The 14,031-nt window shown below is 40.3% G+C and overlaps 2 protein-coding genes across 5 annotated transcripts; one reads left to right on the forward strand and one right to left on the reverse strand.

Annotated features, from left to right (window-relative positions):
• Nucleotides 1-311: 311 nt before the first annotated feature.
• On the reverse strand, nucleotides 312-1,778 carry LOC133740495 (uncharacterized). 4 transcript variants are annotated; one of them, XM_062168445.1, is made up of 4 exons: nucleotides 1,494-1,766; nucleotides 1,282-1,376; nucleotides 1,086-1,148; nucleotides 312-650 (listed from the first exon to the last, which is right to left on the reverse strand). In XM_062168445.1, exons 1-4 carry the CDS (start codon nucleotides 1,656-1,658, stop codon nucleotides 572-574), a joined length of 402 nt encoding a protein of 133 aa, XP_062024429.1. In that variant the 5' UTR covers nucleotides 1,659-1,766; the 3' UTR covers nucleotides 312-571. The 4 variants fall into 4 exon arrangements, with proteins under 4 accessions (XP_062024429.1, XP_062024428.1, XP_062024431.1 ...); XM_062168444.1 differs by having other exon boundaries at nucleotides 312-662; nucleotides 1,494-1,763; XM_062168447.1 differs by lacking the exon at nucleotides 1,086-1,148 and having other exon boundaries at nucleotides 1,494-1,778.
• Nucleotides 1,779-8,015: 6,237 nt separating this feature from the next.
• On the forward strand, nucleotides 8,016-9,800 carry LOC133738170 (uncharacterized). The gene is made up of 2 exons (XM_062165625.1): nucleotides 8,016-8,474; nucleotides 9,163-9,800. Exons 1-2 carry the CDS (start codon nucleotides 8,130-8,132, stop codon nucleotides 9,670-9,672), a joined length of 855 nt encoding a protein of 284 aa, XP_062021609.1. The 5' UTR covers nucleotides 8,016-8,129; the 3' UTR covers nucleotides 9,673-9,800.
• Nucleotides 9,801-14,031: the final 4,231 nt, after the last annotated feature.

The raw sequence follows: 14,031 nt of genomic DNA on the forward strand, positions 1-14,031 counted from the left end.
CCGACTACTCCATCTAGGAACATTGAAACTTGTTAATGCGTAATTGCTAATCTTCTCTAATTAACTATTGGTTTAATGATATCTTTATCCATAGCAACAGATTAAGTCACCAGTTTGGTTTTGACGCTAAAAGAGATTGTTAATTTTGTCACTTCCTTGGCATGCATACCATATTCTTATCTTGTACATGGTATTTGGAGAACAACTGGAGAACTTAAACACATCCTACACTTGAACAATTTTGAAACAAAATTTTTGTGTAGAGTGAATGAAGGTAGATGAACACTCACTTTGCTATAAGACATAGAAGATGACAAATAGAATGAATTTGTAATAAGATATCAAGGAAAGTTTTGATCATGCATGCCTATATCCAAAATATACACACACCGACAGTTTTGTGCTGAAGGAATTAAACTACATCTTATTTTAGTTTTTTCTCATCTTCTCATTGAGCACATTGCAAGAGAAAGATAATTGATTGATGTTTTCCTCCCATTTCATACTCTGGTCTCTAAACTTGCAAGAACAAATTTAATAGTTCTGTGGTCAAAAACAGACCCTTCTCTTCTCAGCCCTGACTCCCTGAGCTCCAGTAAAATGGAGTAATTTGGTGCTGAATCATATGATTAAGCTCCTTCAAGGCTTTCCTAAAAAAAACACTGCAAATAAGTTTGTGCTTTCTATTAGAATACTCATAATACAAAATCATCTAAAGAATCATCTCACCAGATCCAAAAAAAAAAAAAAATCTAAAGAATCATCTCAGTCAGAACCCATCTGCTTCTGACAAACTTCTTTTCCTGGGTGAACTAATTATACTTATGTGATTTCTATCCAAACAGGTAAAGTAACCTATTGTAATTTCCAATTAATGGCTTGGATTGACACATTCCAGAAGTAACCAAAACTTCCCCATTTGAGACTGGTACTTCTGATCTCTCTCTCTTCTTCCTCTTTTCCTTCTTTCCCCGTTTTTTCTCCCTCTCTTTCTCAACATTAGAGTAAGTTTCCTCAATTTACTTCTTTAATTCAGACATTAAATATAAAACCCATAAACATGCAAGAAAGCAAATAACCCACACCTGAAACACAAATCTTCTGAAACAGTAATCACTTGAATCAGAAACAGTAATAAGAAACAAAACCTGCAAGCAAAATCAATCACAACCCAATATCAAAAACAGCATATATTCCATTTTGAAGCATCCAATTCTTGACTCATTAAATACAAAACCCATAAACAGCTTCAATCAGAAAATTTGAGATAAAAAAAAATACCGTCCACTTGTTTTCTCTTCAAGCAAGCAAGAGTTTCTAAGCTCTCTTCTTCTTATTCTTTTCTTCTTCCCCCGTTCTCTTCTCCCTCTTTTTCTCTGTGCGTTCCACGAACAACAAAAATCCCAAAAGAAAAAAGATTTTTATCAGGTCTAATGAAATAGAAACCCAAACTCTATCAAAAGAAACCCAAACTCTATCAAGCTCTCATCAACCTGATAATTTGGAAGAGTTAACGTTATCAAGAAGAACCCAAACTCTATCAAGCTTTGATCAATCGCTAAACCCGATAATCTGGAACAGCGAATGTTCTGTGGATAGAGGATTCTGTCGGTGTAGATGGAGACTTCTAGATTGGTGTAGATGGAGACTTCTGTCATATATACCGAGGGTGAAGCGCATATAATCCCTCTAGAGCACTGTGTGTGAAATCTGGAATCATCACCAAGCTTCCTTTTGTCTGGATTTGAACTGTTTGGCAGTATATCATCTTCACTTGATTTTTTTATTCGGCTCGGCTATGAACGTGAAACGAACACTTTATTCGGCTCGGCTATGAACAGTAAACGACTTATGAACAGTAAAACTGCTTATGAACAGTTAACTGACGTTTTATATATAGTAAATATTATATACATTAGTGTATATATAAGTAAATTTAAAATAAAATAGAAGTCAGTAAAATTGAATGAGTTGTTGACCACCTTGTAAACGAGAAAAACTCAATAAATAAAGCAAAAGAAAAAGAAACGGTTGAGAAGAGAGGAGTAAGGGGACAAAAAAAAAAGATCATGTTCAAGTAAATCTCTAATTTGTGTTTGGCTCAAACTCTAGGTTACTTGACCTAGTGGTAATAGGGTTTAATAAGAAGAATATAGAGATTATCTTTCCTTGTATGATTCAGACTCTATGCATTGTAATCCTCTATATAAAGAGGCCCCTATTATCAATGAGAATACACAACGATTTTCTCTCAATTTCTGATTCCCTAAAACACGTTATTAGCACGAAGCCCTAACCCTGAAACCTAAATTCGTAGCCTTCAAATCCCAGAAACCACCGCCGCCCACTTTGAAGATCTCAACTCCAGGAGTCCAGAACTGGCGGCCCCACCCCCAGAACAGGCCGGAAAACCACCAAACCGGCCCCCGGAAGTGACTCAAATCTCTCTGCCCGGTTCAAAGGCTTCCTCATCGCCTCCTGCAGCCATACTCCACCACCTGCAGGTCTCGATCCCTGACTCCCGGAACCGAAAAAATTATTCCCGGAACCGGCCAAAAGATACCCTGACCGGCCACCAGAAACCACTGCGCCGCTGAACCTCCACCTGACTTTCCAACCCTCTGCTTCAATCAGATCTGCTCCGACCAACCCAGCCCAAAAGTAACCAAGCCCAGAAGAAACCCTAGGCCCAAAAGCACAACAGAAGGTCGGCCCAAAGCCTGAAGCCCACTGACGTCAGCCCAGAGCCAAGCCACGTCAGCATCTAGTCAGCAGCACCACGTCAGCGTCAGAGCGCCACGTCAGCTCCGACTGCCACGTCAGCACCGACGACTTTTTCTTGTGACCTCCGGCGACTTTTCGGACCAAAATTTTCCAGCAACCTATTTCGAGATATTTTTTCCCTAAATGTTCCCTTTTTTTAGAGTTTTTTTTTAATTCAATTTCTCTTCTTTTTATCGGGGACTTGCAACCTCCCTTCTTCTACCCCCCCCTTTCTTCTTCATAAAGGAGACATAAAGCCGAACTGTGGGGGTTCGTGCTCACTCCAAGCTTAGAGCTTGTAGAGTCCTCCAAACTTAGAGTTTGTTGAGATAAAACGATCGACCACAAACATCATTGTTTCGATCTAATCCAACCCTTCTTGGAATTGAATTTCTCGGAAGCGACTACGCTCGAAAATTCCTAATTTCTTGGAAGCGACTACGCTCAGAAATTTTTATTGTTTTCGTGGTAGCCTATTATGCTCAGAAACTAACCCTATTTTCTTGTTGTTTTTCAGGATGAGTAACCTGAAAAAGTTTAGCTTCGCTCCACTAGAGGCAACAGGCGCAGGATACCACAAGTGGGTCCGTGATGTGCGCCAGCATCTTAAGGCTGATGGGATCCTGAGTACGATCCAAGAGCCAAGTCAGAACGTGCTTACTCCTCAACAAGCTACCACTTTTGAAGCGAATAGAGCTACGAGAGAGGCCAATGAAGCTAAAGCCATAATTCTCATGACAAGGCACATGAATGACGCGCTCCAAATGAGTACCTCAATGAGGAAGACCCCAGAAAACTATGGGTAGAACTCGAGCAGCGTTTTGGCAACGTTCGTGACTCCCTGCTTCCTGATTTAGAAGTGAGATGGTATAGCCTCCGCTTCTGTGATTTCAAGTCTGTACTTGACTATAATTCGGAAGCACTTCGTATCAAGTCTTTGATGGAATTCTGTGGGCAGAAAATCACTGATACGATGTTGATCGAGAAGACTCTCTCTACCTTTCCCATCTCTGCATTGATGGTAGCCAAGAACTATCGGATTGATGTCAATGCAGGACGCATTACAAGATTTCATGAGCTTATTGGTGCCATGAACGTAGCTGAAAAGCACGACAACATACTTGTGAAGAACTATAATTCTAGACCCGTGGGAGCCAAGCAAATTCCGGAGTCTAATTATAGTCGTGCCCCTAAGGGAGGGCACAAGGAGCGAAACCCTAAGGAAAGGGATAATTCTGGACGTTCTGGTCCATATTCTCACCCTAAAGAGGAAGGAAACCGCCAAGATAGGCGTGCACGGAACCGTGGTGGTAAACGTGTGAAGAGAGAAAGAGGCCAAGCCTCCGGTTATGGTGGTGACGCCACCAAAGGAAAGAACCGTCCCCAAAGCTCTTCTAAAGTGCCTCGATCAAGGGAACCTGACCATAATGATGCTTGTCTTAGGTGTGGACTACCAGGACATTGGGCAAGGGCATGTAAAACATCCAAGAATGTTACAAACGCATACAAAATGTATCGTAAAGCAAGGGAGGCAAATTACATGGAACAAGAAGATCAAGATGGCGATCTTGATCTAAGGGTGGAAGACTTCAAGGATCAAGACCCAGAAACTGGCGATTTTGATTAAGTCTTTTTATTTTCCAAGAGATGTAGGCAATTGCCATATTATTTTTGTAGTAGATGCCAATGGTTTAATCTTTCTTCAAAGTAGGCGTACTCAATAAAAATGTGATGTCTAGGAAGGTTTTGAGATTAATGGTACTTAAGCGAGCCTTGCTCCACCGACATCTCTCTACTCACCTAGTCACATTTAAGTTGGAATTACCGAAAGAAGTTAGACGACTACCATTGTTTTACATTAGCTAGTTTTTGGATTAGATTTTCTCTGGTGAAAGAGACAATGATGTAATCCCGTTGGCTTATTAATAAAAGTTGAGTTCTTTTCTTTATGACTCCTTTTTAATTACGAGCTTTTCTTTTAGGAATGGATTCTGGAGAACTATAATGTCTTGCGGATAGTGCGACTACGCACACCATTCTACGCCATAGGCAATTATTCTTAGAGATGTTGCCTACACATTCCTCTGTGACTACGATGGCTGGGCCATCAAGTTTAGTTCAAGGACATAGAATGGCCCAATTCCTATTGCCAAATGGACCCTTGATTAAAGTCGTAGAAGCTCTCTACGCTCCTAAGGCAAATCGAACCTTATTGAGCTTTAAAGATATAAGAGCCAACGGATTCCATGCGGAAACGCATACTGAGAACGGAAAAGAGTTCCTTTGCATTACCTCTAATGATTGCGGACGGAAGCGCATCTTAGAGAAGCTTATGTGTCAATCTAGTGGGCTTTAGGTCACTATAATTCGACCAATTGAATCCAATAATGTCATAAGAGAAGATCTCTTGGATTTTGACACATACTGGCTTTGGCATGACCGACTAGGACACCCTGGTCGTGATATGATGCTCCGTATACTAAAGACTTCACACGGACATCCATTCTTCAGAGTGAGAACAAGCAAGAATCGAAAATTGATTCCTGGACTTAGTAAGACAGCAGCCACCGCAGCATCTGGCGCTACAGCTGTCTTGGGACGCCAAAAGGCCGCCCAAGTCCCTTGTGACAACGCCATAAATGGCGCTACCCATGGCCATGACACCATGGATATCCCTCCCCATGGTCAAGACGCCATGGATGCCACTTTCCATGGTTCCAACGCCATGATGGGTGATGTAGTCACACATTTTGCTTCTAATAGCACTACAGACGCTCAGGCCCAACCAAAATCCTCATTGATTGCTTCTAAGGCCCCTCGCTCATTCTGCAAAGCCTGTTCCTTCAGGAAATTAGGACCGAGACCGTCCTACGCAAATGATCCCAAAATACTCATTCCGTTCTTACAGAGAATCCAAGGGGATATCTGTGGACCAATTCAACCATCATGCGGACCTTTTAAATATTTTATGGTATTGGTTGATGCGTCGACACGCTGGTCACATGTCGCGTTGTTGTCCACTCAGAATGCTGCTTATGCTAAACTCCTAGCCCAAATTATCCGTCTACGGGCTCACTACCCTGACCATCCTATTAAGTCAATTCGACTTGATAATGCTGGGGAGTTTACATCGAAAACGTTCGATGACTATTGCATGTCACTGGGGATTGATGTAGAGCATCCAGTTCCCCATGTTCATACCCAAAATGGTCTCGCAGAAGCCGCTATCAAACGACTACAGATGATAGCACGGACATTGGTTATGCGCACCAATCTCCCTGTTTCTGCTTGGGGATATGCAATATTGCATGCAGCGACGCTAATTCGTCTACGACCCACTGCAACCCAATCTTACTATGCGTTACAACTAGTGACTGGGTACGAGCCTGATATCTCGCACTTACGCATTTTTGGGTGTGCCATTTATGTGCATATTAAGCCGCCACAGCGTACTAAGATGGGTCCACAATGACGAATGGGCATTTATGTTGGATATGAATCTCCAACTATCGTCCGCTACCTTGAACCCTTGACAGGCGATCTCTTTACCGCTAGATTTGCGGATTGTCACTTTGATGAGACAGTCTTCCCATCGTTAGGGGGAGATAAGAACACAGATGTTCAACAGGAACGACAGAAATTGTCGTGGTTTGTCCCCACTATGTCTCATCTCGATCCCCGTACCGCACAGTCCGAACTTGAAGTGCGAAGAATAATCAAGCTCCAGAACGTAGCAGACACTCTACCTTATGCGTTTTCTGATGTTGCCAAAGTGATGAGATCAGACATACCTGCTGCAAACGTGTCTGCAAGGATTGATGTCCAGAATAATGGACATAATGCCACTCCTGTGACACCAGGAGATGGCGCCGGCCATTGCCCAGAATGGCAATGATGTGGCGTCTATGGCCGCAGGTCCCGCAAGGAAGCACGGTAGACCGATTGGTTCGAAGGATACTCGCCCTAGAAAGAGAGCGAATGGGGCACAAACAAATCCTTTGATCATCGATACTCAAAATCCGTCCCATGAGAATGTTCCGGATTATGGTTATGTCCAAGAGACATCTTTGGGGGACGCCTCAATGTCAGAACCTATCCCTGAGAACGTAGAGATCTCTGTAAATTACACTAGTGTACATGGGACGTGGGAAAGAAACTCCATCATCATTGATGATGTATTCGTGTATCAGTGGCGCGTGAGATTATTGCGACTGATGACATCGAACCACGCTCCGTTGATGAATGTCAACGTAGAGCTGACTGGCTAAAATGGAAAGATGTGATCCAGGCAGAACTTGATTCTCTAGGGAAAAGAAAGGTATTTGGCAAAGTTGTACCAATACTGCCCAACACCAAACCAGTTGGTCACAAATGGGTATTCGTTAGAAAGCGTAATGAGAGAAACAAGATTGTAAGATACAAAGCTCGCCTTGTGGAGCAAGGCTTCTCACAACGCCTTAGAATCGACTACGAGGAGACCTATTCTCCCGTAATGGACGTCATAACGTTCCGCTACCTTGTCAGTTTGGTAGTTTCCGAAAAACTGAACATGCAGCTTATGGATGTGGTTACTGCGTATCTATATGGGGATCTAGATACATAAATATACATGAAGGTTCAAGATGGACTTCAGTTACCCAAATCAAGTGGCTCTAAACCACGAAGCACGTTTGCTATAAGGTTGAAACGCTCACTATATGGATTAAAACAATCCGGACGGATGTGGTATAACCGTCTAAGTGACTACTTGATTGGTAAGGGATATGTCAACAATGAACTATACCCATGTGTGTTCATAAAAAGGACAAGTTCCGGATTTGCAATAGTAGCGGTTTATGTCGATGACATGAATATAATTGGTACCCTTAAAGAGTTGAGGGAAACCGCTGAACACTTGAAATCCGAGTTTGAGGTGAAAGATTTTGGGAAAACAAGGTTTTGCCTCACTTTGGAACTTGAGCATCGTAGAGATGGTATCCTGATTCATCAATCAGCTTATACCCAAAAGATGCTTAGGCGTTTCAACACTGGTAGCGTCAATAATGACCTGACCAAGATGTCTACCTCTATTAAGAGGCTCTATACCACAGATGCATGACCCCGGTAGCGTCAATAATGACCAAGTTTGATTCATTACCTAAAAAGGAAAACTGGTAGAAAAAGCTCTTAATCCAAATAAACTGGTCCCACGCAAAAAAAAAAAAAAAAATCCAAATAAACTGGTAGATAAGAGTCTTCGTCTTAATCAATTACCAATCATTCATACCTCCTATTTAATGATTTCCACACTCAGAGTTTGAGATCTCAACATTTAGTTCTTTCAATCGAGAAAGAAGAAGAATCTGATCGAGGGAATCATATCGTTCATGGTGAGCATGGCGTGGCCAATCATATTTGTTTTTCCACCACCAGCTTCTGTGTTCGTCACAGCCATGTCAGTGATCAGCTTCGCAGGGTTAGCTAATGCCGGGTTCTCGGAGGTAAGAGGAAAACACCTGCAGTACTCCAAGTTCTGGAAGACTAGCAATCAATCTGATTCTCAAAAATCAAAGCAAATTTACATATCTGGTAGAAGAGGCATGCAAATTTTGTATACTCCCGCATTTCTCGCTGGTCTCACATCCTTGGTGTTCTTTCCCCACAACGATGATATCAGATATCTATTGCTCTCTTCAGCTCTCACCATTCATTTCCTCAAACGACTTTTGGAGGTACTTTGCTTATAAACTAATTGATGAAATTCAATTTGATTGAATAAGCTAAATCTACACAGACACATAGATATGCACGCCATGTGTTTGATTTAATGTCTAACAGAAGCCTAGCTAGTCTGCTACTAGCGAGTTCGGAATGTACATTTGCTTGAATTGGGGAATTTAACTATTGATTGTGTAAGCTGTTGTATGGAAGAAACGGACTAGTATGTTTCACTATTTGTTGATTTGCTACTGATATCAAATATTGTCCAAACTTAACCACGTACATGCTTAGCCATCAGATCTAAGGCTCGTATACTACGTGTGAGAGACTATGTTCTTTAACTATTGGAAAGGAGGGACCTCGCAATAGAATTTATGAGGATTTGGGCCTCTCTAACTATTGTCAAATGATTTTGGTCGTGCTCGTAGATTACTTTATCAATCTCCAGCTGTTAACCCAACATCAACAAAGCCATCCATTACCTAGGGTATTAGTCATTTACACATATGCTAGATTTAGAAGCTGCAACTGGCCAAATCTTAAGGTTTAGGCTTATTTTATCTGTCATGACAACAGATTCGTACTAGGTCTCAATTGAAGGTAGACATTTATCTCCTGGCCTACCCTGTCGTTGGTGGAAACTACGTCCCCTGCTGCCATTCACTAGCTTAATTTTTTTTCATCTTGTTTCATTTGTAGGTTCAATTTGTTCACAAGTACAGTGGAGGGATGGCGCTCGATTCCGCGATTCCTATCTCTCTCAGTTACTTCATGTTTACTGTGACTGCGATTTATGCTCAGCACCTTACAATAACCCAAGGGCTACCAGAGCCACAAATTGATTTGAAGTACCCTGGAATTCTGTTGTTTCTACTTGGGATATCTGGCAATTTCTACCATCACTACCTACTTTCCCAAATGAGATCATCATCCTCTTCGTCTCCGTCAAACTCAAACAGCAATGACGATAAGGATTATAAGATTCCAAGGGGTGGATTGTTTGAGCTAGTGGTATGCCCTCACTATCTCTTTGAAATCATAGGATTTGTAGGGTTCTCTTTTATTTCTCAGACCTTGTATGCATTTGCCTTCGTGGCCGGAACAGCATTCTATTTGACTGGTAGGAGCTATGCTACTAGGAGATGGTATCTTTCTAAGTTTAAACATTTTCCCCAAAATGTCAAGGCTCTCATTCCATATCTTTATTAGATGTATGCATGTTTGTATCAGACTATAAATGAAGTATCATGTTAGAGATTTCAGAATTAATCCTGTTTACCAAGTATTGCACATTTATATTAATGAAGCTCTCTACAAACATGATTTCAATAACTCAACTATTTGCTTTTACTTGGATGAATTATCTATGTTCCGATTTTGCTGACATCTCTGCCCTGTTCATATTGCAATTAGGAATGAAAATACATATAACGTTAACATCTCTGACACAAATTACCTATACAAGATAGCATTTTGCCTTCAAGTACGTTTGAACCATTTATGTTCCACTTCTAAGAAGTTTTGTTTTGGTGCATGTATTTGGAAAATGTATGTACAACTTGAAAATGATCCATATATGGCTAAAATTTGACTTTTTAGCTACTTTGGTTAAAATTTGGCTAAAAATGGCTAGCATTGCTAAAGATGCTATATCAGTGGCTCACTATTTTAACTATTAGTAATCTAACTCTCTATACTATTAGTTATCTCACTCTTATATAGAGAGTGAGGCGAGGCGAGATGAGATGAGACTCTCTATTATTTTTATTAATTTAAAACATTTCTTTTATGTAATAAATAATATATATTTAAAAACTAGCTAATATAAAGGGGATTGATGCAAACGTATTTTTAAAGTGGCTAGCCAAAATAGCTTTGTAGCTATTTCGGCTAAATTTGGTTAAAAATTAGCTAGTATTACTAAATATACTCTTTGTATAGCCTAAAATTAATAATAAAAAAAATGTAGATGAGTTACCATATTGTAATCATAATGGCCCAAATAAAAAATAGGGGTTAAGCCTGTTTGCCCAAGAACTCATGGTATTTTGCCCATTTGATCCATCATCTACGTATTTTGCCCAATTACACAATCTTTAGGGGAAAAGACTCATAATGGTAGTCATTTCTAAAGTAGTGCCTAGTCTATCCTATGCTGACTTTTGGGTTCAAAATTCACTTTTTCTTAGAAAATCCTGTTCCAACTTCTGAGAAAAACAAAACTAGCCTTCAACATGCCCAAGTTTTTCACCTAACGGTTACTTTAACAGGCGGAATCACTGCTGCTTGTTTCTATCCTAAGCTGTGGCAAAGTTTACTAAGCTAAAGGAGATCTGAACTTAAAGAGAGTATATGATAATGACAGATCACAATTAGTAAAACAACTGATAACAGATAACTTGCTGAAATTAAAATTTGATGAAGTGGGTGAACACACTGAAAGTATTTATATAAACATAATCACAAGCTAAGAATCCAGAGCCTCATTCTCAGGTAAACAGCTTAAAAGCTGTTTAGCTATCCATGAGACTGAGTTACAGTACTCACTTGTAATGAAAGCACACTACTTCACACTAGACAGGAAGGAAGCACACTGCTATCCTATGTCTGTATTTTAGAGTTGATATCTCGATTTTTTCGAATCTAGAACTGATATCGAAATTTTCGAATGCCTTACAAATGAAACTAAAGCTCCTTATATAGGGAGCGGAACTCAATCTGGAATTCAAAATAACATAATGTACAAAACAACTCCGTGATTTCCTGCTTTCCTGAGTGCTCCTGTTGGTGGAGGTCGGACGGGGAAAAGCATATTCCTTTAGGTGAAATGTTTTTCACCTTTCTCCTTTTGAAAAGCTAAAGTAGCTTTTGGAAAAATTCAAAAGTACTTTCGGTGCTTTCTACACCCGAATCTTCACATGTTCTCGTCTGTTTCTGAATTGTGGCCAAAGACAAAGGAGTTGTTGTCTGTCTGGGCCATTCTTACTGTTGTAGCATTGTCTTCGACATCTGTATCAACATACATCTTGTAGTGGTTGTCATTTTCAAGTTTTTCCACCCATTGCATGCATGCCAGTGTCGAGTCTATCTCTTTTCTAATGAGAGATAGGAATAGGTCGCTGCTGACTACGTCAGGATGATCGTAAGCAGTGATGATTGTCTTTTCTCCTGCTGCCAGGAAGGTATTGCTGATATCTTCAGAGATGATCTTTTTGATATATTCTAGGGCCATGGCTTTCATCCAAGGGATGCTTGAGTTTGGTTGGCCATTGTACCCAACACAGGCAGGCTGAAGATACTGTCTTTGAATAATTCTCACATAATGATACGGAGAAATATATTCAACCTCACCATTTGCCTTCTTGATCCATTCTGGGGGGGTGGATCTGAACTTCAGACGAAGCGTACAGTCATTTTTTCTTATATTTTTGACTGTGTTGACAAGGATTGGAGGCAAGCCTTTGAGATCATCATTAGATTTAGTCCACAGATTATGGACGAAACTATTTTCAACAAGCCAGAGCTTGTGTTCTTGCGGATGTTCACTCTGAACATTTACCAGGTATCTTCCAACATAAGGTCCTGCAATGATGAAGAGGGTTGGAGGAATTCGATCTTTAGAATTATGGCTTCCTATCAGACAATGGAATTCATGCCAGTCTGATTCTTTGAGTGCTATGATAGGGACCCTAGCACTTTCAGGATCTTCTAGGAAGTGAATTTTTTCTTTCTTGACAGCACTCTGCTGTAATTCTTCGAACTGTGGTCTTGCATTCTCATAAAGTTCTTCAGCTAATGCAAAGAGAGCTGGAAACATTAGACCACTGCTTCTTTCCTGAAAGGCAAATAAAAGATTATCCAGAATTGCCTTCTGGTGGTAAGCTAATCTCCTGCCAGTTCTGAACACAGGAGTATCGAACGTTCGAAGTTCATAATTGAAAACATTTATTACTCCAGTTGGAGTAGGTTTGCTTTTTGGCAAAGCAACAGCCGTCAACGGTCTTGATGAGCCTTTATCGTCTGCTGTTTGAGACGGGCTAGCCAATCCTTTACCCTGGGATTGATCAGTTATGGCTAAGCCTCTTGGACTTAGCAGGAATCTCTTGAGGATTTTTTCTTTGGGATCCTCATTGGTTTCATGTTCTTTCTGGCTTTTCTGCTTCTGGGATTGCGACCTTCATCGTCGTCATCATTTCTTCTACTGAACATGGCTAATTCTCTTGTTAAGGCGTCTGGAAGATAGTTCTTGTTTCCTGCAATTAATTCAACAACATAATCATATTGGTTAAGGAATAATTGCCAGTTTGCTAGTCTTCCTCTATCAGCAGCTTTATCAAGTTTGAAATTTTTGAAATTCTTTACTCTGGCACAATCGGTGCGGACAGTAAAGGTTTTTCCAAGAAAAGCTGGAGAATTTAAAATTGTTTTCTTAACAGCCAAAATTTCTTTTTCCCCTGTGGGATAATTTAGTTCTGCAGGGCTGAACTTGCCACTACAAAATTTACAGATCTTTTCAATGTTAGTTCCAGGCGATCTCGCTAGAACCACATCAGACCAATAATTATCACTCGCATCTGTTTGGAGGATAATTTCATCATTCTCTTCTGGTTGTTGAAGAGGAGGGAGGTTTCTGCAGAGATTTTTTATCTACTTCACAATTTTTTCATCGTCTTCTGTGAAGTTCCATTTTCTTTTGGAACTTGTTTTAGGAGATAACATTACTGTTAACCCTGATATTTTAGGGATAAAGTCTCTCCCATAATTAATGACACCAAGGAATCTCTCTAGACTCTTAGCATCAGGAATCTTATCTGGGAATTTCCAGATCTTCTCAAGGATATGAGGTTGCAGTTTTATCACTCCATTTTTGATATTTATTCCTAGGAAATCAACTTCATCAAGGATAAAGAAGATTTTCTTTTCTCCTAGGATGATTCCATGCTGAACCATCAGCTTTACAACCTCGTGGAGGTGTTTCATGTGTTCTTCTCTGTTTTTGGAGAAGACCAGAATGTCATCTATGTAGACGACGCAAAACTCCGCAACATGCTTGAAGATATTATCCATTTTTCTCTGGAAGATTGAGGGAGCTTGCTTTAGAACAAAAGACATTACTAACCATTCGTAATGTCCTTGTGGTGTTCCAAATGCAGTGAGAGGAATACTCTCCGGATGCATCTTGACCTGCCAGAAACCCGACTTTGCATCAAATTTCGAAAAGACTTTAGCTCCTCTGAGCTGGTTGATCAATACTCTTACTTGAGCAATTTGATAACCGTCTTTGACAGTCTTCTTGTTGACATCTCAGTAGTCAATCACCATTCTAGCTTTTCCTCTTAGATTTTCTGCATGATTTCTCACGTAGAATGCTGGAGCATGATGAGGGCTAGTGGATGGTTGAATTAATCTCTTGTTCAGGAGATCTTCAATATCTTTTCTGAATTCTTTTTGGTCTTCCTCTTTGTACTGAGGAATGGCTTTGACATGACAGATAACATTCATGTCATGTAATCTTAACTCACAGACCACTGGGTCTTTTTCCCAAAACTTCTGAGGGTCTACATCGAT

The sequence above is a fragment of the Rosa rugosa genome, chromosome 3 (assembly GCF_958449725.1).
Source record: "Rosa rugosa chromosome 3, drRosRugo1.1, whole genome shotgun sequence".
NCBI lineage: Eukaryota > Viridiplantae > Streptophyta > Magnoliopsida > Rosales > Rosaceae > Rosa > Rosa rugosa.

Coding starts and splice junctions, on each gene's coding strand:
- LOC133740495 (XM_062168444.1), bottom strand. CDS start 1,658: ATGACAGAAGTCTCCATCTACACCAATCTAGAAGTCTCCATCTACACC. Junction 1,149..1,281: donor GAAGAGAAAACAAGTGGACG/GTATTTTTTTTT, acceptor TTTTGCTTGCAG/GTTTTGTTTCTTATTACTGT. Junction 663..1,085: donor TCAGAAGATTTGTGTTTCAG/GTGTGGGTTATT, acceptor ACTTATTTGCAG/TGTTTTTTTTAGGAAAGCCT.
- LOC133738170 (XM_062165625.1), top strand. CDS start 8,130: ATGGTGAGCATGGCGTGGCCAATCATATTTGTTTTTCCACCACCAGCT. Junction 8,475..9,162: donor TCCTCAAACGACTTTTGGAG/GTACTTTGCTTA, acceptor TTTCATTTGTAG/GTTCAATTTGTTCACAAGTA.